The sequence below is a fragment of the Mauremys mutica genome, chromosome 6 (genome assembly GCF_020497125.1).
Source record: "Mauremys mutica isolate MM-2020 ecotype Southern chromosome 6, ASM2049712v1, whole genome shotgun sequence".
Taxonomy (NCBI): domain Eukaryota; kingdom Metazoa; phylum Chordata; order Testudines; family Geoemydidae; genus Mauremys; species Mauremys mutica.
In genome coordinates, this window is record NC_059077.1 from 14683972 (window position 1) to 14707755 (window position 23784).

A 23784-nucleotide genomic window follows, 5' to 3' on the forward strand; every position below is an offset into this window, starting at 1 on the left:
CGATGCCACAAATACTGTCACAGACTAGATACATTTAGAAAAGGTATGGCCAGGGAAGGAAAACTTAGTGCTAGTAATATAATTGTGGTGTGTTAATACCTAAACCTATAGGGGAGATTCCTTTCATATATGGAGACAAAATAAGTGACTGATCGTTAAAACAGGGTCACATTTTCAATAGCTATGTGTTGCAAAAGTCATAATGGAAATGTTAAAGAATGCTATCTGGCTAACAAATGGTGAATCTTATTATATGTGTAAGTCATAAAAGATGCAGCTCTCTATCACTGATAGAAATGCAAGGTAAGCATAATCAATAATGAGAATAAGCTGCTCAAAGAATGAAGCAAGGAAATAAACATGGGTAGACTAAGTAAGAAATGGTCATAATCAGACTAATATCAGAGGGGTAGCCGTGTTAGTCTGGACCTGTAAAAAGCGACAAAGAGTCCTGTGGCACTTTATAAACTAACAGAAGTATTGCAGCATGAGATTTCGTGGGTGAATACCCACTTCGTCAGACTAATAGTAGTTCAGAACATGGAAGAGACACAGAGGAGATAGGTATTCCAGGATAAGTGAGGAGGAAGAAAAGGGGTAGACTGTAGTCTGCGAAACAGAAGTAAAGATAATGCATATCTTAAAAACGAAAGGCTGATTTGTCACTAAGTAGGAAAAAGTGAGTAAAAAATACGTATTAACACGGTTCAGAAAGCTTGAGTAGAACCTGAAGAAAATCCTGAAAAATAAACCTTCCTGACCAGTGCTACAGGACACAAAAACAAATAAAGAATGAAGCAGTCGTTAAGAGCAGGCCATCTTCTGTCAGCACCTTCTAATTTCCCACATTGGAGGAAAGGGAAGGCAACAATTGCAATCTACATTGGGGAAAAGCCACATGACCTCATGTTATGTTGCGCAGTTGTGTAGTGCTGGACAAAGTGATGGTGGTGCTACGGATGCGATTAAGTGTGAACATTTCCGGTAGGCATTTTATGCTGAAGGGGCTCAGAAACTCTAAAGGAGAGAGACTAAAGGGAAATTGATATTTATTGGAAGCATAAAGAAGGCTGAGGAACCCAACAGGAAGAATGAAAGTACCATAAAAAGTTTTTCAGATGCAGTGTATATGAATGGATGAGGGAAAGGTAAAATTTAAGGCTTTATGTGTCCATTTCCACTAGTTTGAGATTAAATTGACAGGGGTATAAAATTAAAGCAAGGCATGCATGAAGTTTTGGAAAATGAGAACTACACATAGAAAATGAAGGCCATGGTATCTGTAGGGAGGACTAATAATGAGAGATTGAAAAAAGACACTATGATAAATTGTATAAAATAGGCCTATTCAGGGCCAGCCCTAGACTGAATCGCTCCCCAGGCGAGGAATGTCTTCTGTGCCCCAGCTCCCCATCTGTTAAACTTTTGAATACTTTTTTTTTTTTTTTTTGCATTTGTAGCTCATTTCCTGACTTTGATGCATGATTTACCCCGTCACAGAAGACAATAAATTGGCATGCTAGGATCTGTAAACCTTTATTTACTCATACCATATATAAGCAAATAAAAATAATTTCCTCTAAGCTTATAGAAACTTCTTAATTTTAAGAATAACTGAAATGTACTAACGTCAAGAAATTGAACTGTGCACCAACACTGGGTGGACCAGTGTTAAATAGTATTACAGTAGGTAACAGCCTTAGACAGTTAATCCTAGCCCTTTAGTTCTAAAGGTCGCTTTTCTTGCCTTTGCCCTTGCGAATTGAAGCGCAGTGTCACAGAGATCCAAAGACTGGCCAATGGTATTTTCAAGCAATAAAATAGCAAGCGATGTCAGTCTCTTGTCAGCTATCATCGATCAAAGATATGTTTTAATGAGCCTGAGCTTCGAAAAGCTGCACTCACCACTCATGAGTGACTGGCAGCATGAAGAGAATCCTCAAAGCTATCCACACATTAGGAAAAGTGTCCTTGAGCTCTGCATCATGAATGAATTGGAGAACTTGAAGTGGAGAATCTTTCCCGATGCGGTGTTAAAAAAAGTGACGGATGTTGTCCAATTCAACACAGACATCTTTATCACTGATGTCTGAACATTCCCCATGTGTCAGAGTCTGGTGAAGGCCCATACAATTATTCAAGAGTGTTTTCCTGTGCGTCAGCAGCTTACCTCGGTCATACAGAACCGCCCCAGGTCTTTTTGTGGTGCTTCATTTGTCCAAACCCTTCTTTGATGGACACTAGAGTAGTATCAATGAGCGTTCAAAAAAAAACAAAAAATCCCTCTTGAATTTTTTTCCCGAGCTTCCTATCTTCTCATCTCTGCCCTCATAGCCAAACTGACTATTCTTCCGGTGAATACGAGTTTCCATGAAGACAGGCTCAACTCCTAAGTTTTCCCCCATTTCTTTGGCAGCAGTGATGGCATCTTCAAATCCATTGTCTCAGTAGGCCACAATTAAATCGTAAATCTCAGTCACTTGGTACCTCACTGGCTTTACACTGTCAATGCGGCTCTCCCAGCAAACATCACTTAGCAGCTTCACAGTCAGATTTGTAACATTGTCCATGAGGAACTTCCACCTGATAGTTGATGCTGAAAACACGACGTATACACTTTGCAGTACTCCCAAAAGAGAGATATTGAATCTAAAGATGCTGCTGCTACATCTGACACAACCAAGTTGAGGGAATGGCAGCCACAAGGCATGAAGAAAGCTCTTGGATTCAGCGTAAGGATTCTTGCCTTGATGCCGCAGTTTCTTCCCTTTATGTTCACACTGTTGTTGTACCCTTAGCCATGGCAATCCTGAAGCTTTATTTTATTCTCACTCAAAATGTTCATAAACATTTGATTAGGCCTTTTCCAGTAGAGTCATCCACAGATCGGAAACAGATAAAGTGTTCCTTTACTTGGATACAACCACTCTCATCGTCAACAAATCTTACTGTAAAAGACATCGTTTCACTGTGACTAATGTTGGGAGTGCAGTTCATTATTACAGCATAGTATTTCGCTTTGCTGAGCCACATCAGCATGTTATCAAGCAGTTTCCTTGCCATAAAGTAAATCACTTCGTTTTGAATTGTTCTGCTGCAGTAATAGTCCATAGTTTCATTACAAACTACCTGATGTAGGTATTCACCCATGACATTGCCTTATTCCCCAAGGAGCTCTACCAAACTGAGGAAATTACCATTATGTTTAGTGAACAACTTACCTGACTAGCCCTGGAAAGTCAAATTATTCTTTGCAAAGAAGAGGGGTGATTGAGATCCATGCTCTAGCACATTCCTCCAATGCTGGGTTTCTACATTAATAATGCATTGGTTTTCTGTGTCTATGCATTTATTCAGCTTGAGCATGGATTTGACCTCCATCCTTTGAGCAGTAGGCCGTAAAATGTTTGGGTAACTTTTAATGTTGCTTCAGAGCATCAGCTAAGTTATGCCAGTAATTGTACCAGGAAAGTGCAAGCAACAATTTGGCTTTCTTGTCAAATATTTTGAAACAAAAACAACACTTTGTCACTTGATTTCAGGTAAACTAGCCAACGCCAATTGAATTTCTCACCATTCTCAAGCACTCTTTCGCAGTATGACTTTGAGAAGTGTCATTTCTGCTCATTTACAGAAACGTCATTTCGATTTTGCCCAGCCCATTCAAAACTGTATTATGAATAACAGCAGAGTTTAGGATCGCGGGCCAGAAGGCTTCTTTGGGGGAATATTTTATTTTCTACAGGCGAAAACAGCCAGTATTAGGCAAAGCAAAAGACTATATTCTGCAGTATTATAAAATCATCAAACATTACATGTTAAGCCTGGGGAAAAAGTAACAGTATTTTTTTTATATTGTCGCATTGATAGGGGTTTGATAGCTATCTCTGGCATCTTATTAAATATGTCCTTTATTAGTCGCTGCTTACACTTTTCAAGTCTTAAAACACAAGTACACTTTCACAATTACACAATAAAATAAGGTTCATAATATCGCAGCTGGGCTCACTTCACTTCAGTTCGTTCTTATACCTCACTGACTGACTGGCGACATCCCACCCCTTATATACCCGCGGGGGCACGGCTGACAACATTCTAGGAGGTTCAAGGAAAATGTAGTTCTCAGAAAGACTGGAAGGTTCCACGAGATACTACAAAGGTCCAGAATATTCTAGGAGGTTAGTGAAAAATGAATCCACATACGGAATACCTGAAACATTTTACTTCAAACATTCTATTTTACCTTTTGTCACTAACAACAAAAATAGCACCCCAAACCTGGCACCCCAGGCAGTTGCCTGTCCCTAAATCTGGCCCTGGACCTACTGGTCCATGACACATCCTACAAATAAAGAGGCGCTTATCTTAAATATTAATGGCAGTCTACCCAACAGTATTTAATAATTATTTATAGGACAGCTCCTGCCCTAATTTGAGAGAGACACAGTGAAGTGGAATGATGCTGGTCATGAAGTGATGTTGTGCCAGAGCCATCCAAGTGGCACAAAACAAGAAGATGTGGGGGAGGCTAAAATCATGTGATGTGCACATTGAAGACTGACTTCCTAACTGCTATGTACGGATATTGCTCTGATGCATATATGCAAGAGACAGGGAGTAGAGGCACCCACATGCTTTTCTCCCCACAACAGCACAGAGTAGAATTTATTCTTAGATATTTAATGATATACAACCCTGGGTACTTTAAATTTGTCATTGCTGAGAATTTGGCTAGGCTGCTGAATCTGATTACTCAGTTGTTACATACTATTAGTTACAAATAGTAGTTTAACATGCAGAATGTTAGCTTGACTTAGTCTGTGCAACCTTAATTCAACCCTTTATTATAATGCAGTCTAATCACAAGATTGCATGATATTTTTCCACAGGGCCACTGCCTCATTCTTTGCACAGGATGACCCTGCTCTGGGGACGAATCATAATTGTCTGTTTTCTATAGGATGCCTGTCTCACTTGTTGCAGAAGTTGGAAGATATGTAGTGAATGAGATGCGGGTCTAAGGGAAGACAAAGAATTGCCTCATGGTTAATGCAGTTGAATGCCTTGGAGAATTGGAGAGCTTGACTTGCAACCTTAAGAATATTCTTTTAATATAGAAATTACAAACAAAACACATAGGTTTTTTTTAAAAATGGCAAAGTGAAAAAACAAATTCCATCATGTGACATCATATCCACATCCACATGCTTTGTCAGCAGGGCTGGAACCTTTAGATCCACAGATCTCTACCGCTTGAGCTAATGGAAGAACTGATAGGATGACAACCTACTGTTGTTACGTGGCCCATCACTAGAGAGGGATAAGACACACTCTGCCACTGTGTCACAAATATTTGCTGACAGCAGAGTAATGGTGACAGTCGGGAATCTCAGGTTGAATTTCAGGCTTTGGAGAGGAATGTGCTCTATTTGGTCAGTTCTGCATGTCCCCCCGCCAACCGTGACCCCTTTTGCCCCTTCCCTATCCATCTTGTCTCTGTCCAAGTCTGCTCTCTTCCCCACCCCTGGCTCTTCATCCCAGGCCCAATCTTCTTGCTCAAATTGTCCTTTTCTCCTAGTTTGTCCCTTCAGGCTTCCAGTCCATGTCCCAGGCTCCCCACAACTCTCAATCCAAGCCAGTCACCCCTGCCAGCTCCCCATCAGATCTTCCTCCCCTCTGCCTGCCACTCCCATTTCTCCACTACGCAATAGCTTCCAATACCTGTCTTCCTCCCAGGGCTCCAGTTCTAATCTGAGTCTCCCCGCTCCCAGACACCTTGTCCCAGTTTCCCCCTACACTATCTTTTTCCAGGCAGTCAAGTCCTCCCCCCACAACCTGGCTCCTTGTCAGATCTCTCTTTCCTCCTTTTCCTGCCTCCCTTTTCCCCCACCCCACTTAGTTCCCAGTACCAGTCTAAAAATTAATGGTAGCTTAGGTACAAAGGATCATGACTTGATCACATTTATAATGTGCAAACAGAAAAAAAGTCCAGACCAATAATATAGATACTTACTTGGTGCTTTAAAAGGGTCAGTTTCACAAATCTGAAAACAACTTTCAGCCAAACCACCTGGGTGGAAGAATTTCATCCGAAAAATATGAATGATAATTGGGAATTATTTAACAGAACTTTACTAAATGCCTACTGGTATGGCTCGTCCCCTCTGTATTCAGGTCAGGCAGATTCCTCCTCAGTGTTGCCTAGGCATCAGCAGGAGTGTCACTGACCGCACAGAACAGACAGGTTCCCTGCGCTCAGTTCTGATATCCAGCCTCACATCCCAAAGCAACTGGGGCAACAATTACAAGGAAAGTCTGGCTTTGCCCCTGTAGCACTGGTCTGGTGCATGTGTAGTTGCTCTGTGGGGCTGGTGCAAGTACAGTCCAGGGCAGCACTAGGAGCGGTGAGAGAATGAAGCATGCACAGTCACTCTGTGGGGATGGCGCTTGTGCAGTCTGGTTAATACTCAGAGCCAGAGCATGGAATGTTTTGGACTGTTAAATTCTAAGATCTTGGAAGTCTCTTCTGAGCTTGTGCAAATGGAGATTTTTCAAAGGTTTATACCTTAGCCAAATTCAGGCAGATTTTCATAGGATTAGAGTGATGGGATGTCTATCCTACATTAGCACAAAAACAGTTATCAGGAGCTAAAGAGATCCATTAAGGTATTGGCCACACCTGGAGGATGTGCCAGTCTCAGTTACTGATGAATCCCATCTGGGGAAGGAGCTGGGCGCTAGTGTAAACAGAGGAAGTTTGCAGTAAAAGGGTTCTGCAGGGGAGAGAGGGAAGGAACTCTGCAGTCACCTTCTGGGATCAGAGCATGGAAAGAGCCCAGAGAGGCAGTTGAAGGTCCAGGGTGTGATGAAAGATCAAGCCTGAGGATGACAGAAGGGGGTTTAAATTTATACTTTTACACTGGGATTTATAGGAGGATTCCAAGGGAGAGCCCTGTGAGTCCTAGCCCTGCAAGAGGGGTGAGTTTACAGAGGTATTAGAGAGGCCTGCTGATAGGCTCAGATAGAAGAAAGCCCAGGAAATTAGCAGGGAGTGGGTCTGAATATAGACAGACCTTGCTTGCTAAGTACAGGGTCCCTGGGCTAGAACCCAGAAGAGAGGGAGGGTCTGAGTTCCCCTACTAGCTACTGGGGAAGATGGCGGGAAAGCTCCCCAGAGAGAACAGGATAAGGATAATAAAGCCCTGAGAGAAGGGTGTGGACAATGGGGCCTGGAGTAGGAGACAGAAAATCGGACATAAGGACATTGGACATTCTGCTAATCTGGAACAGATGGATTTAAACGCAATGGGGCTGGAAGGCTGAATTGCAAGAGTAGCAGCAACTCAGGTCTGGTCTACACTACAGACCTATACTGCTATAATTACATCACTCAAGGATGTGAAAAATCCACCCCCCTGAACAACGCAGTTATGCTGACCTAACCCTCTGTGAGGACAGTACTATGTTGGCAGGAGAGCTTCTCCTGCTGACATTATTAATCCACCTCCCTGAGGGATGGTTGCTATGCCAATGGGAGAGCTCTCTTCCGTCGGCATAGAGTGCCTTCATTAAAGTACTGCAGCAGCGCAGCTGCATCAGTGCAGCAGCGCCAATGCAGCGTTTTAAGTGTAGACTTGCCCTCAGTCTTCTCTAATGTCCTTTGTCAACAGTTGCTCCAGTCCTTTGGTGTTCTATCACACCTGTCCCGGAGGAGGGGCTCTTGTGATGAGTCCACTCTTCCACGAACAGCAGAAGACACATCCTTGACACAAAGGCCACCCCATGGTTCAAAATATGGAGCTTCTCAAAGAAAAGGTCACCAGAATTTTTAACATGTTCTAAACAACATGCTTTCCCCTGTCCTCATTCTGGAAATTGCTGATCCATTTCAGTTAAAACTTTCCAAAATATTCTGCCTGAGGTGGACACTCAGAGAATTTCAGCCCTAATGGTTAAAGTTTGCCAAAGCAGTAAAACTGAAAATAGGGTCTTACAATGGAAGTGTTAAGCAACCTTATTAACAGGCGTACTAGCCACACCTTTAATATAATTCCCCACTCATCAGCGTTTAATAGCACTGTGTAGAGCTATGTCATTCCTGATCTACAAGATACTCGGCTACTCTACTTTTAAGACTCTATTAATAATTACAGTACCTAACTATATACTCAGCTGACTCTTCAGCTCTAGTAACTTAATAGTGTCAAATCAAAAGGCATACTAACAATCACACACAAAAAACAGTAAAGGATGTGGAAATCTCCTTTCTACCGATTCACAGAACATACATTTGAAGCTCTATCACTGCTACATGAATCTTTCGGAAGGAGGAACTAGTGATATTAATTTCTCAGGTACAGTAAGATAATAAACCAAGTCAGTTCTGATGGCTAAGAGGACTGATTATATTGTTAATGAGCCTAGAAGGGGAAAAAGTAACCTGGGTACCATTAAACCAAAACCAGCACAGTTGACTGTAAGGCTGAGTGCCACAGAGACACACGCTTCACTAAAACAGAACACATCAAAATAACAGCCTGCATTCCAGAGTAGCCCCAGAACACACAAATATGATTTTATTCCTCAAGAAAAAATGTTTCTGAAATTTTGACTGATTCATGGTGGTCAAAAGAACAAACCCCTAACTCCTGTATGTCATGCCTACAGCTTTCATTTCATATTTCGTTTACACCAATTATGCCTTTAAAATACAAAAAATTCCCAGAAAAGAATGCTTCAAAGCTGGTTTCTGAAACAATAGTAGTATACAAGTGCATTAAAAACACGCCACCAATTAACAAAGAAGCAAAGAATTCAGCAGTGTCAAATGTTGTCTCCTGTCCTATACTTAGATTGTAAGCAAACTGGGGCAGGGACTATCTTTTTCTTCTACGTTTGTACAGTACCTAGCACAATGGGGTCCTGGCCCACGACTAGGGCTCTGATGCACTATGGTAGTACAAATAAATAATAATAATAAGTCATTTCATAAGGGGACTGGTAGTCAAGAGATCTTGGTTCCCAACTCTGCCACAGACTCATTAGGTCATTAATTAAATAACCTCTGGCTGATTTTCAGAGGTGCTGAGGACCCATAATTCCAGCTGCAGCTAAAGGGAAACGTGAATACTTGGTTCCTCTGGAAAACACCTGACTCTCACAATCAACATTTTTTTAAACAAATGGGGAAAATGAAACTTCTGTCTTTGCAAAGTACTTTGAAATGCTTGACAAAATGTGTTATTTTCACACACAATAAAATTTCATTACATGACTGTTCAGCTTCAAAGTAGCTTCATCAAAAAAAAATCCATAAACTCTCAGTAAAAAACAGGAACTTTAAATTAAGATTTAATTAGCGAAATTATGACATTTCTGCCTCTATATTCTCACTGAAGCTTACAAGTTAATGGATAGAAAGAGTGGTCATGACAGAAAATACATCTCTTATCAAAATGACAACGAGCTACAAAACAGAGGCAGTTACTAGACCAACCATGTATGCTTTCTTGCATTGTTTAACTATTCTTCAGCAAACAATCTCACAAAAAGCAACATGACTAAGTAAGCAGCATGAAATGCTCACAACAAAACCCCAAAACACATTAAATTTACCAGGTTTTAAGATTTCATAAATTCAAAATTTAGTTACGGTTTTAAGAAAGTTTTGCTAAGGGTCAAACAATTTAAAAGAGAATGCGGACCCAGTTTCAAACAAATCTGGTACGATTTATGGATTTGCACTGAAAATGAAAATAAAACCTGAAGCTTTGCACACAACACCCAGAGAAAAGTCTGCAAATTTTGACTTGAGTTTAGCTCTGACTTCTCAAAGTGAAACCAGGGCTGTAGACCCAAGAGAACAGAACTTCAAAAATGTGTTTGCATGAAACCCTGAGAACTGAAACTTCAGAATTTCCCACAGCTCCGATTATGAGGCATTTCTTCAGAATCTGAGGAAGACTGACTCAGTGTTAAAATTTTCAACTGCAACATACACAACATATTTCCAGTTATTATTATTGGATAACAGTGTCACAGCACCATTCAGGTTTAGCCCAGCCCCCCATGGCGGGATGGGGGGGCAGAGGAAAGAGGTGTGTCTGGGTCAAATTTGAGGCGTAGTCTACAAGGGGGGGGGAAATCGATCTAAGTTACGCAACTTCAGCTACATGAATAATGTAGCTGAAGTCGATGTACTTTGATCGACTTACCGTGGTGTCTTCACTGTGGTGAGTTGACTGCTGCCGCTCCCCCCATCGACTCCGCCTGCACCTCTCGCCGAGCTGGAGTACAGGAGTCGACAGGAGAGCACTCGGGGGTCGATTTATCGCATCTAACTAGATGCGATAAATCGATCTTCGCTGGGTCGATCGCTGCCCGCCGATCCGTCCGGTAGTGAAGACATACCCAGAGTGAGTGGCATTGCAAACCCCATGCACCAGAGGCCAGGTCACAAAGCCCAGAGCAGGGAGCCAAGCCCAGCCAGCCTGCGGGACAGGAGCCAGCTCAATTGGGACATTCTGGCTTTCCCGTGGTTTCTTTATTTCCCCCCAATGTCTCGCAACTCCTCTGAGGTCACAACCCACAGTTTGGGGAATGTTAATTTAGAGAGCTATAAGAAGGTGTTCGTTAGTATTTGTACAGTGCTATGAAGCGTTACAGAAGCATTTGCTAATGGGCAGCACAAATTCATTGAAGAGGTAATTTTAAGTGTACTGTGGCAATTTGGAAACAAAATAACATTTAAAAATAAATACAGCTGCCTGTAGGAAAAAAGTACCATAAAAGTTTTGTGACACTGCATCTCATTTGAAGATCTCAGTTAAATTATGATTTCATATTGCTGGGGGGGTGGGGATAGGTGGGAGGGGATCAATTCACCAAAGACCCATCCCAGTTAGGGAACTCCGGATTTACCAGTTTACTCCATTGTTACTATTGAAGTAAACCGGGATTTGTGCGAGCCCTGGGGGTCTGCCTGCATGGAGTCAGTTGCAGGAACAAGGTCTATGTTTTTGATCACCTCTTCCATGCAGCTAAGACCACATTTATTTTAAATAAAAACGCTTTAGCAGTTAGAAGAGTTTCTGTGGTTTCCTGGGCTCTTTACCAGTCTGTATAATCACAGAGATTTATAAAACTGTGCTTACTAAAATTAATCTTAAAAATCAATAAATAAATAAATGTGGGTGTAATACCACAAAGGAAAATATGCCCATAAATGGATCACACAGTAATGACTGTTATAAGAACATTACAGGATATGCATCAGCACAGAGAAAAACAGGTCGACTCAAAATACATTAAATTATTCTCTTATTTTCTCAGACTTCAGCCAAGTGATGGAAGAAGCTTCCTGCTGAAATTGCTAAAATGCAATAAATACTTACAGTGAATAAGAGCTTCATTCAGGTTGTATGACTGGTGCTAGACATTCACATTTTACAGCCTGATTTAGATAGTTCCCTTCTCTCCATTGATAAGTTTTTTTTCTTCCCTATGAGAGCCTCTCAGCATTTGGGGAGTTGTGTGTTTGAGATTTAAGACATTTAATTAAACTAATTCAGTAATTAACACTATACAAAACTAATCTATTTGGAAGCTAGTCCCACACCTTTCACACTGTGAGAATACACACCTAAAAACACTGAAAAGGATGTAAACTGGTGTCAGATGCACCAATGCATTCCTACACCTGATTTCCAGAGGAAAAGAAAAAGCATGGCTTTATCTGTCCTTTTATTTTCTTCTGGCAGCTATGCACAGGTGAGTGGGTCCTCAGGAAGTGGCATCAGGAAGATGCTTTCACAAACTGTCCATCCAAACAGGGTTGGGCTTAACCTGCAATATTCAGATCTGGATTTTGAAATCCTCCTTTTCTTCTCCTCTTCCACAAAGTTCAGGGATGTTCAGAATTAGGAATGAAACAAGGGAATCAGAAAATGCTGCTTGCCCAGGGTCCTGGGTAAAGCAAATAACTGGAGGGGAATTTTCTTGAAACGCAGGAATCCTGGAGACTCAGGGTCGTAGTCCTTGACCCACTTCTAGTCAAGTATGTCATGGCTGCTAAAGCAGTGTTGTAGCCTAGACAGGGACCTTGCCTGCACATCCATAGCTGAATTCTCTGGGTGAGGGCAGGAGATACCCAACCTCTCCTCTTCATTGCACTTGTCCATCTCTGTGACGAAGTTTTGGAGTGCAAGGGGAAACAAAAGCCCTGGAGTTCAATGTAAGCAATGCTACAGGAGTAGCAAAGGTGCATTTTGTTCGACTTTAGGCCTTATGCACAGAGGGAAGTACAGACCACTCATGGGGTGTGAAAGAAGGGGTAGAAAAGAGGACTGCACAGAGGAAAGGAACAGAGGAGAGTGGAAAAGGTTGGATGACCCCCAAGTCTGCCCTCTAACTCAATGCCAGTGTGTTCCTTCAGCTGTTGTTAGAGCAGCATGCAGCTCCTTGAAAGTCATCGATTTTTGGCCCTCTTCCCAGATGCAGCAAGAAGCTGGTCACATGAGCAGTTCACATGCACAGGACTATGGGCTCAGGCAGCAGCCCACAGGCCCAGGAGTCTCTCCCCCATTCCCATAGTACTCATTTAAGGAACAAAAATATGTATGTCCTGGCTGCCTGGAGCCGCCAAAGGATACTCCACCAAGCATCCTCTGCTGAAGGGGGAAACAGAGGCATAAGATAAGGCAGCAAAGAAAATACTGAAAGAGAAGATATGGGAAAGAAAAGAGAATAGAGGCAAGCATGTGAAAACTGGCAGGAAAAAGGAGGGCAAATACTTGTTTTAAATAAAGGGAGATCATAAATACCCCTGACATTATAAAGCCACCATTACAGCCATGTTGGCAATCTCAGCAGTGAGGACAAGGATTAAATGGACATAGAAAGTGAATTATGCTCTCACCCCATGGCTTAATCTACCCTGGCCATTTTAGGAAAATCTGCCACGTTTGCCTAAACAATGAGAGATCTGTTGACAGAGCATGTTTAAAGCCTTTAAAATAAACGAAGAAAGATGAGGCAAGGAAGTGATGGTGGTGGTGGATATACTGTATCTCAATAGTTCAATAAACTCAATTCATGAGCAAAAAACTTGAATGTTAAGGAGATACTAAATCTACAGACACTGCATCCAAATATATACACCCATGGTGTGTGGGGCGGAAGGAAAAGTCTCCAGAGAAATGTTGGCTTCAGCAGTTTGCATATTTGCCATCGGTTTTCGTCCCAAAAGTTGCTTATTAGTCCCAAGAAACTTCACATATACACAAAGTCCTCCTGTTTTCTACATACAGATCTATATAATCTCCTATGAAGCTACAGAAATTTGTGACCAAAATTCTCTCTCTTGGGTTTTTACAAGCCTCTATCACTTTGATACCCTGGGGAAAAAGTCACATTCCTGCTAAGACAGGACAAACTTACCTGCGAGAAAGATTCTGTTTAACTACCTGAACATTTGCTTTCAAGTTTTTCACATCTCCTTTATGAATCAATGCATCACATAATCTCAAGAGATACTTTGCATGTCCGAGCCAAAAATCAGATAAAATTAGTGTAAACTTCTTCTACATTATGATAGTTTTACAAGCTCCAGCACAGTTGGTCAAGGCCAATGAAATCTAGTCAGAATTTGGACCATGTTATATGGCTAATATAAAATAGATATTAATCTGGCCGAAAGACAGACTGGAGATGCCAAGTAAGGAAGTTACATCCAGTTTGGGAAATAAAAACTCCCAATAAAGTCCCTTCAGTTGGAATATAAGCTGTTTAAGTAAGGTTGCTGTGAAAGCATAAGACTGTTTACCTATCATTCTATTTCTTTTTCTTCCTTGGCAAACAGCATACTTGAGAAACCTGCCTGCCTACTTCCATGCTCAGTTGGAAAGAGGAAACACCAGAGAAGAACAAAGTTATCCTACTGGCAGAAAAATCATTTGTACACATCACTAAACAAAGATTCTTGAAAGGAAGCTTGTAATCCTGTTTTAATTAGTCCTGTAGGAAATGAGTATATATCCTCAAATCTTGAAGGGCAAATTTAATCTGTAAACCAGTTCTGCTGAGGAGACAATTATTGTCCTGGTGGAGTAGGCAGTAAAACATGCAAGCTTATTTATATTCAGATAAAGATCTAAATGATTTTTATTTTCTAAGAGTTATTTACCATAACAGTAACTCACCACTTCATGAATGGATCGATTGAAGCCATCATCCTCTGTAAGGATCAACAAAATTATAAGAGCCATGTAAACATGGTGTGAATTCCTTTCTTCAACATGATAGAGAATCTCAAGAATTGGCAAAACCTTGAGGGGAAAAATATGAATACGTTAGTTTAGTCTTTCAAACATCACAAACAATAAACACAGAAGGTTTTAAACCCTCCTTGTGTCATCCTGTCCTTTCATAATATCACAGTTTCCCTTCCCTCCTGAAACAGCCACTCCTAACTACTGACATAAAATGCCCAAACACCTTCCATCTGCTTTTTATGTCTCTGTGAGAGTCATTAATAGTCTAAACATATTCTTTCTTGTAGTGAGACACTGAATTTTAATTCCTAATAAATGGAATACCTAGCCACACCAGTTACTATAAGGCTCTGAAAATTCCATCTCCCATTGGACAGAAAAACTGTTTGCTGAACCAAATTTATACCAGTTCACGGCTAACTCAGTTGAAACAGTTTGCCTGGCTATAATACACAGGGCTCAATCATCTTCCTCACAACATTTTACAAAGGTTTGAAATGGTTATGTCCCATCCATCATAGCTAGACAGTGTTTGAACTGCACTATTCAGAATCACTGTAAAATCAGAGGAGGGCCAAAACTGGCACTTTAATCCAAACCTCTTTGAATTTCAAGGGGTGGAGGTGATCAAATTAGAATCCCCAGATCTGAAGACCAATCTGGGTTAGATCCAAAACGAGTAAAAACCTGTTTTTTCCTATTCTACTTCATATACTGCCAGTGTTTCAGTGTTCCCATTCCTATGAGAGTTCAGCCCAAGGTCTTGCAACATTTCCACCAAGATGGCCAGCTTGAGCCAAAGTCCTGAAAGACGAGCTGACAAGATTTCATTGCCACAGAATTAGTACCTGAACTCTAGTCTTGATTTGTCCCCAAACTCCAGCCTAAACTTAATCCAGATGCAAATACTGTCTCTTCACATCTCTTTGAATATTAGCTTTACACTGGCTCAGTAAAATTTCCCCTTCCCATGATTTCTAAAATCACAAAATAATATAGTAAAAGGACTTCAGAAAATTCTCATTTCCAAGACTGAATGAGGCACAGAAAACTCTTCCCAAGAGATTATAGATGCTTAAAGACTTAGCTTGATGTTTTAAAAAACAAACCGAACGTAGCAGGATGAATCATGTGAAACCTTTTCTAGTGACCAGCCAGTACTCTGAATGCATCATATGCCTCTAAAATTACCAGAAATGTTCTGTTATAATCACCAAGTTCCAAAACAGTTTGTTTTGGCTAGACACATTAAAGACATTTTTACAGTTTCTTATAAAACCAGTGGGTTTGTCTTTATGTGCTTCTGGCACATACCTTTTCTGGGGCACATTAACCAGGATCAAGATAACACCACAGGAAAGAATGAGACTTTTTAAAAACACTTTTTTCCATCATTAGAACCAAACATCTTTCTCTACAAATTCAGAAGTTAGGGATTTCAGACAGCCACTTCTTTGCTGTTAAAAACAGTAAATTTTTCTACATCCTGCAATTGTAGGGATTGAGATTTTTTCCTCTAAACTACATGATCACTAAGACAAAGACCACTTTTTTTTTTATAACATTTGAATTACAGATAGCACAATATCTGTGCTAAAAATAAAAGATATTTATTTCTCCCATCCCTCAGTGGGAAGTGGTTTTCCTCATATCCCTGAGCTCTTCATTTTCATCTATCCCTATATACAATAAGCACCATTGTTATGGCTGAAATGGACACAACTCTCATCAGCATTAGATGCCACTACAATTCCTTCATTAGAAAGTCAGCATTTCTGTTAAGGAATGAGAGATACTCATCTCCCAGCTCCAATCAGAATCAATGTGTGCTCGCTTGCTCTCTGTTGCATTCCCAGGAACTCCTGCTTTGAAGCCAGGAGAACAAGGTTAGAGACCCAGTTCTCCTGGATGGTAGCACAGAACACTGCCATCTAGATCATCCCTACTTTGATATTTTTAAGCATAAGAAAAACAGATAATGACTAAAGACATTTGTTTTTTGACTTGAAGACTACAACTCTTTAGTGTTATTATTTTGTACTGGCTTGTTCTGTCTTTCACAAGTTTTTCAACTGAAAAAGAAAAAAAATTCAAAACTACCTCACACAAGGCTTACTGCCTGAGCCCATAGCTCCAATTGCTTCCAACTAAAATACAGTAGAAACTCAGAGTTACGAACCGGCTGGAATGGAGGTTGTTCGTAACTCTGAAATGTTCGGTACTCTGAACAAAATATTATGATGAAATTTACAAGTGAACATTGACTTAATACAGATTTAAAACTTTACCATGCAGAAGAAAAATGCTGATGTTAACCATCTTAATTTAAATGAAATAAGCAAAGAAACAGTTTCTTTACCTTGTCAAATTTTTTTTTAAACTTTCCTTTTATTCTTGGAGTAGTTTACATTTAACATAGTACTGTGCTGTACAGTAGTTGCGGGGGGGGGTTTGGTCTCTGCTGCCTGATTGCGTACTTCTGGTTTCAAATGAGGTGACAGGTCAGTTCGTAACTCTGGTGTTCGTAACGCTGAAGTTCTACTGTATGTATATTGCACATGGCTTTGCATTGCATACATTCAAAATCCAAATCCTTTCCTAGTGCTAGTACTGTTATAAATGCCAATAGATGATCATTCTCTTTGCACAACATAAAGCAATATAAAACTACTGCAGAGTTTCTTTCACAATTTTGCTTTGCAGTGAAAACAACAAAAAGCTTTTTGAAGTCTACCAAGTGACGCATATACTTAGTTTCTTGGATGGCTGCTGAGTTGAGAAAAGGGGGAACATCAGCTTTTTAGTCCTGTAGGATTTATTACAGTAAAATACTAATATTTATTACTAATCAAAATTTAATACATTGCCATGCAAGTTATAGGGCCTTATAATACTTGTCAAGCAGTCTTGGTAGTGCTGAATAACACTGTACCAAGCACATTTGGGACACCTGTTGCTTCAGCCTGCCCAAGATACATATTATCTCTATTTGAAAGGATGTTAGTTCATAAACCATAGCTGGCAAAGTGTATTCATGTTCAAGAAGCACCCAAGGCACTAAAGGTGCAGGGATAACACCCTTATTGACACTGAGTGAAATACTGTATATCAGCTCAATCCGCAGTAATTTGGAAATAAACCAGACACCCGTTTCCACCCCACACTCCATTTATAACACAGCTTCTAAAATCAGATTTCTTTATTATCATTCAGATCATGTCACCTTCTCTTTGAAGGCCTCCACAGGCTCCCCAATTCACTGCAAACTTAACTTCCTTGTCCTCACCTTCAAGGCTTTTCATATCTGTGCCCCTCCCTACTTATATATCCTTATCGCTCAGCATTTTGCCCAAGCCTCCTCTGCTCTGGGAATTAGGCCAGACTTAACACTCATTTGCTTCCCGAACAACTGTTATTGTGCCCTCTTCCATGCTGCCCTTTGCATATTGAACCTGAAATGATTCATAAGTGGAACCATCTGAACCTTGAGATTTCTGGTTCACCGCAAATTTTGATATTTTGAAATTTCCTGTGCACCAGAAATTCTGAAACATTTTTGTTTCTGAAACACTGACACATGGCCTTTGCAAAACTAAATATAGCCTCCAGGACCCTGCCAGTTGCTACTGAAATTAACATGCATCTGATCAGTATCACTGCTGCAGTTGTGAAATTGACAAGAATCATATCAGTTTCAGTCAGCAGCTTCTAGGGCTACCAGGGTTTGCAGTTCTGGTGCAGTCCAGCCATGCAGACTGCCTGGGGCTAGGGATCCAGGATTCCAGAGTCCCCATCCTGAGGCAGTCCACATGGCAGGGCTGCCCTGGAGCCACAGAACCTGGAAGCCCGGTGTCCCCAGCAGCCTACCAGGAAACAGGCAGGGTTCTGACAAAAACCTGCATGTGATTAGATGAAAGGTCATGAACCCAAGATGTTTCCACAAAACCTGTTGGGTCTGATGAATCAGTATCTTCCGATGAAACTTTGTTTTGTCTGAAAATTCTCCATCAGCTTTATTCATACCTTTTCCTTCTTCAAACTCTCTTCAAGGCCCAGTTCTGCTATAATTTTTATAAGAAATTAGCCAACTAATTTTGGCTAGGGTGCAGGTATTAAATGGAGATTAATGTGGTAATTAAAATAAATATTTTTGTCTCACTCTTTTTTCCTCTTTATGTACTACATCTTGTGTTAGTTTGTAAGCGCTTCAGGTAAATGACAGTCTTTATACATGTGCATCTGTGTGTGTGGACAGCACCGGGCACACAGTGGGTCGTACCAAAATATTATTAATTATCATTAATCATAACAACAATTGTTAAATCACTATATGCACCAGGGCTTGATCACAGACAAAATATTTTAAATGCCGTTGAGATCTCTTGCATTTAAGCATAACCAACATTCTTACTTCCAGACTTCTCAATAAATGCATTTTCACATACTAGAGTTAATTAAAAAATTTCTATATGAAATATATTTATGCTTATAAATCCATTATTTAAAAATAAGATATTAACATGCTCCTTTCAGTCAAAGAGCTTGTCTTATACTCCTCTACTGCATATGTGGTACTGATATTCATTGAATAAACTCTTTTACTTCTACAAAACATGAAATAAACTGCGAAAACATGTAATAAACCATTTATTTTGCACCATGGGCCCACCTTACACACATTTTGCCCACTAAATCATCTCTACTGGGCCTATTTCTTACATTTCTTGTCACTGAGCAGTCTTCAATCAGCTGACATTTTTACAGAAATTATTCACCATTAAAAAATTACTTCTAATCCCCCAAAATGTGGGCCAAATAAAAACAGACACTGAAAATTACAGATATTATAGTCGGTCCAGGGCCAGAGACTCTTTAACCGGGAAAAACAAAAGGTTTTTATATACATCTTATCTAAAGTACATGACAAAATATACGATTTCTGATCAATATGCTCATACCAAATTTTTGTCAATGAAAATTATAACAAATTATCATATTCTATAATAATACATCATCTCATCCATTCCTTAAATACAACCATTTCTGGGAGGAGAGAGGCAACTAATGAATAGTCCTTAGCAACACTGCACAACCGTGCAGGACTCAAAGCAAAGAATTACTGTATCCATTAGAAACTACATTTTGCATGCTTAATGTTGATTTGCAATTACCCAACTAATATTTAGCCTTGAAAATGGGGTTAACAATCCATATCCTTGCAAAAAGAGTCAACATTTTTCATGAACACACGTAACACACAGCTTGTTTTTATATCTGAAAAGCTGTTCCATGACACCATGTTGGGGCATTGGCTTTGCAAAGTGCCACCTACAGCAACACCAGCATCTCTTCCTGCAGCAACTTGAGAGCATTTCCCAGTGATCTCCTTTCCAAATACGAACTAGGGATGCCCCTTGCTAAATTTATGATGAACTACATCACGTCATATAATTTAGGGCATTGGACAACATCATTTCACACAATACTATGGATGCACAGACATGATCTAGAAATTGTTATAATTAAATGAGTGATCTATTCTTGTGCGCAGATTGTTGTTATAGAAAGAACAGAGTCATATTCTTACAAATAAAGTTTTTATATAAGTAAAGCTAGCATTACCATACTGTTTTAATACAAGGTAAGCACAATTCACCACCTTGTAGCTGAATGATCATGACTTGGGAGAAAGAAAAAAAAAGAGCCCTTAATAGATAAAAGCAGGCTCACACACAATTGAATTAGGAAAGGAGTTCAGCTAAAATAGTTTAACACATACAGGACTAATTTAAAAATGTAACTAAGAATTTATGAGAGAGTAGAGATAGATGTCCAAAAAAATCAATCTCAAAAATAAGGAAATCACACTGGCAAGTCTGAAAATGATGTTTCCTGGGCAAAGGGTATTAAAAAGAAGACGAGGGGCGGGAACTACCAGATGTTTTGATGTGGCAAATAAAGTGTAATTTTTCTTTTAGAGTGATCACAACAACAAAGAAGATGGACCCAAAGTAGCATTAAATAAGGAGTAATAATATCATACAATCATAAAAGTGTAGGATTGAAAGGGACGTCAATAAGTCATCTAGTCCAGTCCTCTGCACTCAAGGCAGAACTACAGTAATAACTAGACCATCCCTCACAGGTGTTTGTCTAACCTCCAATGATGGTGATAGAGTTTCACAGACTCCCCGGGCAATTTATTCCAGTGCTTTACTACCCTGACAGTGAGGAAGTTTTTCCTAATGTCCAACCTAAACCTCCCTTACAGCAATTTAAGCCCATTGCTTCTTGTCCTAACCAAAGAGGTTAACAAGAACAATTTTTCACCCTCCTCCTTGTAAAAACCTTGTATGCTGTCATATTCCCCACTACCCCGCCCCCTCCGCCTGTCTTCTCTTCTCCAGACAAAACAACCCCACTTTTTTCAACCTTCCCTCATAGGTCATGTTTTCTAGACCTTTAATCACGTTTCTTGCTCTCCTTTGGACTTTCTCCAATTTGTCCACATCTTTCCTGAAATGTGGCACCCAGAACTGGACACAATGCTCCAGTTTGAGGCCTTATCAATGCAAAGTAGAGTGGAAGAATTATTTCTCATATCTTGCTTATAACACTCCTGTAATACATCCCAGAATGATCTTTGCTTTTTTTGCAACAGTGTTGCACTGTTGACTCATATAATCCCTAAGGCAACATCTGAAGTTCACAATATACCAAATACAATAATTAAATAAACCCAGCAAAAAGTAGCAAAAACCCCCAAACTTATGAATATTTTCCCACAGAACAGAAAACTAGTACACTTAGTGCCTTACTGTCACACTGATAGCCTGGAAACTTAATGATGCTATTGATCCACAGAACTGATCCACCAGAGTGACTCAGCCCTGACCTACACTGTTCATCTATGGGGGGATAGAGAGGAGTTCAGTCTTCATTGGCAGTTCAGTAGCTGGCCTCCTTCCTGAATTTGCCAACAAGTGTGCCTATGAGTGCTAATTTTCATCATGTCCTTATCGGTCCACTAGGAATCAGACTGAGACCAAACACATTTCATACAGGTCCCCAAACAGCCTTCAGATGCTAGCTAAAATCCAGCCTAGGTTGTTAGGTTATCTAACTATGAAAGGCTCTCTTTTCTTTTACCAATCCCTGAGACATCCAATTCCATCTTTACAAGAATTTTTATAAAATAAGATTTCCATAAAAGATTGTCAGCATGTCCGCATTATATAAAAAAAAGTGATGTTCTGTAAACTGCCATACTACAGAACCACAGATCAGGTAGGATCACACTGGCCATTAGCCACAACTGGCTGCTGGAAAACAAAAATTTAATTTCATAAAAAAAATTCAAGGTTTGGGCGTTTGTTTCAGCTTTGCATTGGAATGAGACAGACCTTTTGAAATTTTTCATGAAAAAACAAGAGAGAGAGAGAGAGCGCGATACACTTCTTCAACCCCAGAATAGCCAATAGCCGAATCACGCAGAGCAGGGACTTGAAACTAGGTCTCTTCAACATTTCAGGTTAGTGTCCTAATCACCAGGCTATTGGGTATTCTGGGGAAAGTCTCTCTTTTAAGATCCAAGAAACCTCCCCAACAAATATGTTTCCACAAAATATTTCCATTTTGACACAGCATTTTCCTGACTGAAAAATGTTTTGTTGAAAAAAGTTCCAGACCAGTCCAAGTCATGACCTCAATTCAAAGCAGTGAGAAAGTTTTTGCTACCATAACATTTCTAACTAAACTTTGTCAGCCTCCCTCTCAGAACCTTTAGAACTGCCTGTTTTATTTCTGTACTCCAGAGCAGGTCAACTTTCATTACATTAATAAGCAAAGTAGTTACACTCTGCAGTTTAAAACTTACTTAGCTCTGCAGTCTGAGTATAATTAACTGGAAATAATAAAACTGATCTTGAGCATACCCTGAAGGTCAACAGATTTGGGCTATATCAAACCAACTGTGGCGTGTGAGGGGGTGAGGAGAAATTGTCCAATAAGGATCATTAGGCAGGAATAGTTTAAGAGCCTGGAGTGAAGATCACAGCATTTTGCTCACTACTGATCCTTAACAGAGAGAGGGGGGGGGGGGGAAGCAGCAGAAGAGAAAAGATGGTGGTCTTAGAATAGCTGTTCTGGGTGGACACCACCTTCTCATGCTCCTGTAGTTAGGACACCTGAAACAGGAGAGGGATAAAGCTAGTAAGTGGCTTCAGAAGATGCAATTTAAGCAGAAGTGGCTTTACCATGGTCAGATGAAGACTGAGAGGAGAGGCTATCCCAGTTAAATAACAACTCAGCAACAGTTTGGAGGCCACTGTCGAAGCTGTGCTCCTTATTCTATGAAATACCATAAGAAGAGCGGACAATTCATCACACCTTTAACTAATAGTCACAAATTTTTACCTGTTGACACTAACACATTTAGATCTGTGCTGACTAATAGTTTCCTGTGGGAGCTTGGAACACAGTTTATTCGTAAGAATTCAAAGTTTTCCTTTTGATTTCTCCTCACATTATTCATTAAAAAATACCAACTAATGATATTTATATATAAAAAGAATGGAAGACCATCATGTCACTAAGGGCTAAATTTATACAGGCCTATAACAACATGTCTGATTATACGGGCACACGCAGAGCTGCATGTTGATACTGAATCTGTCTATGCAAATGCAGGTTTCTGCACATGCAAGTTTGCAAATGCATTTTTGGAACCCTGTTAAAAATATCAGAGTCATAGAGCTTAAGTTGCAAAGGGACCACCAGATCATGTAGCCAGACCTCCTGTATATCACAGGCCACTAAACACCTACAGTCCTAATTCTCCTCCCATCTTGGCCCACCCATGCCACTCTTATTCTATCCAATCTCCTCTCCCTCCCACCCCCCATTTTAAACATATTAAGTTTCTCTATCAATTTTGCCAACATTTCAGAGATTTATACTCTTATCAGTGCTAATCCAGTCACATGCTGAGCATAATAATATGAACCAGTATTGAATAACATTACACAACCATACACAAACCTCCACAAATCAACCCCAATTGCCAAATATTAAGTATTAAATATGGAGTACGATACTTACAAGATTTTCCATATCAGTGCGGGCCAACATATATGTCCGAACATTGCTGTTCTGATGCAGTAATATGTATAAAAGGAGAGTTGCTTGATCAGATTTCTGCTGTTCACACAGAGCTGTGTACAAACTGTTAAAATTAATCTGGAAAGCATGTGGACTTGGTGAAGGAAAAGCAGTGCTATCTGGAATAAAGAAACCAAAAACATATTTTTTTTAAAAAAAGAAAAAAAAATCATTTACCGCCTAGATTTCTGTTTGTTTTACAGACACTTTCATGTCTGACATGAGCACCACAAAGAATTGGAGCTAAATACCTGCAGAAATAATTTTTAGTCAGTCTTGGTTCAACTTTTACTGGTGTCAATAAACCTTAACCAAGTCTCATAAAACGTCAGTTATGTCAAAGTTACAATTGTTC

General features: G+C 40.1%; 1 protein-coding gene across 2 annotated transcripts in view; it reads right to left on the minus strand.

Moving 5' to 3' along the window:
• The window catches only part of DYM (dymeclin), a 334338-nt gene that overhangs the window by 150329 nt on the left and 160225 nt on the right, over positions 1–23784 (minus strand). For both annotated transcript variants that reach the window (XM_045021710.1, XM_045021709.1), the window contains exons 11-12: positions 23370–23548; positions 14199–14324 (exon numbers count right to left, since the gene is read on the minus strand). In XM_045021710.1, the coding sequence (XP_044877645.1) occupies positions 14199–14324; positions 23370–23548 (305 nt within the window). The remainder of the gene's footprint in view (positions 1–14198; positions 14325–23369; positions 23549–23784) is intronic.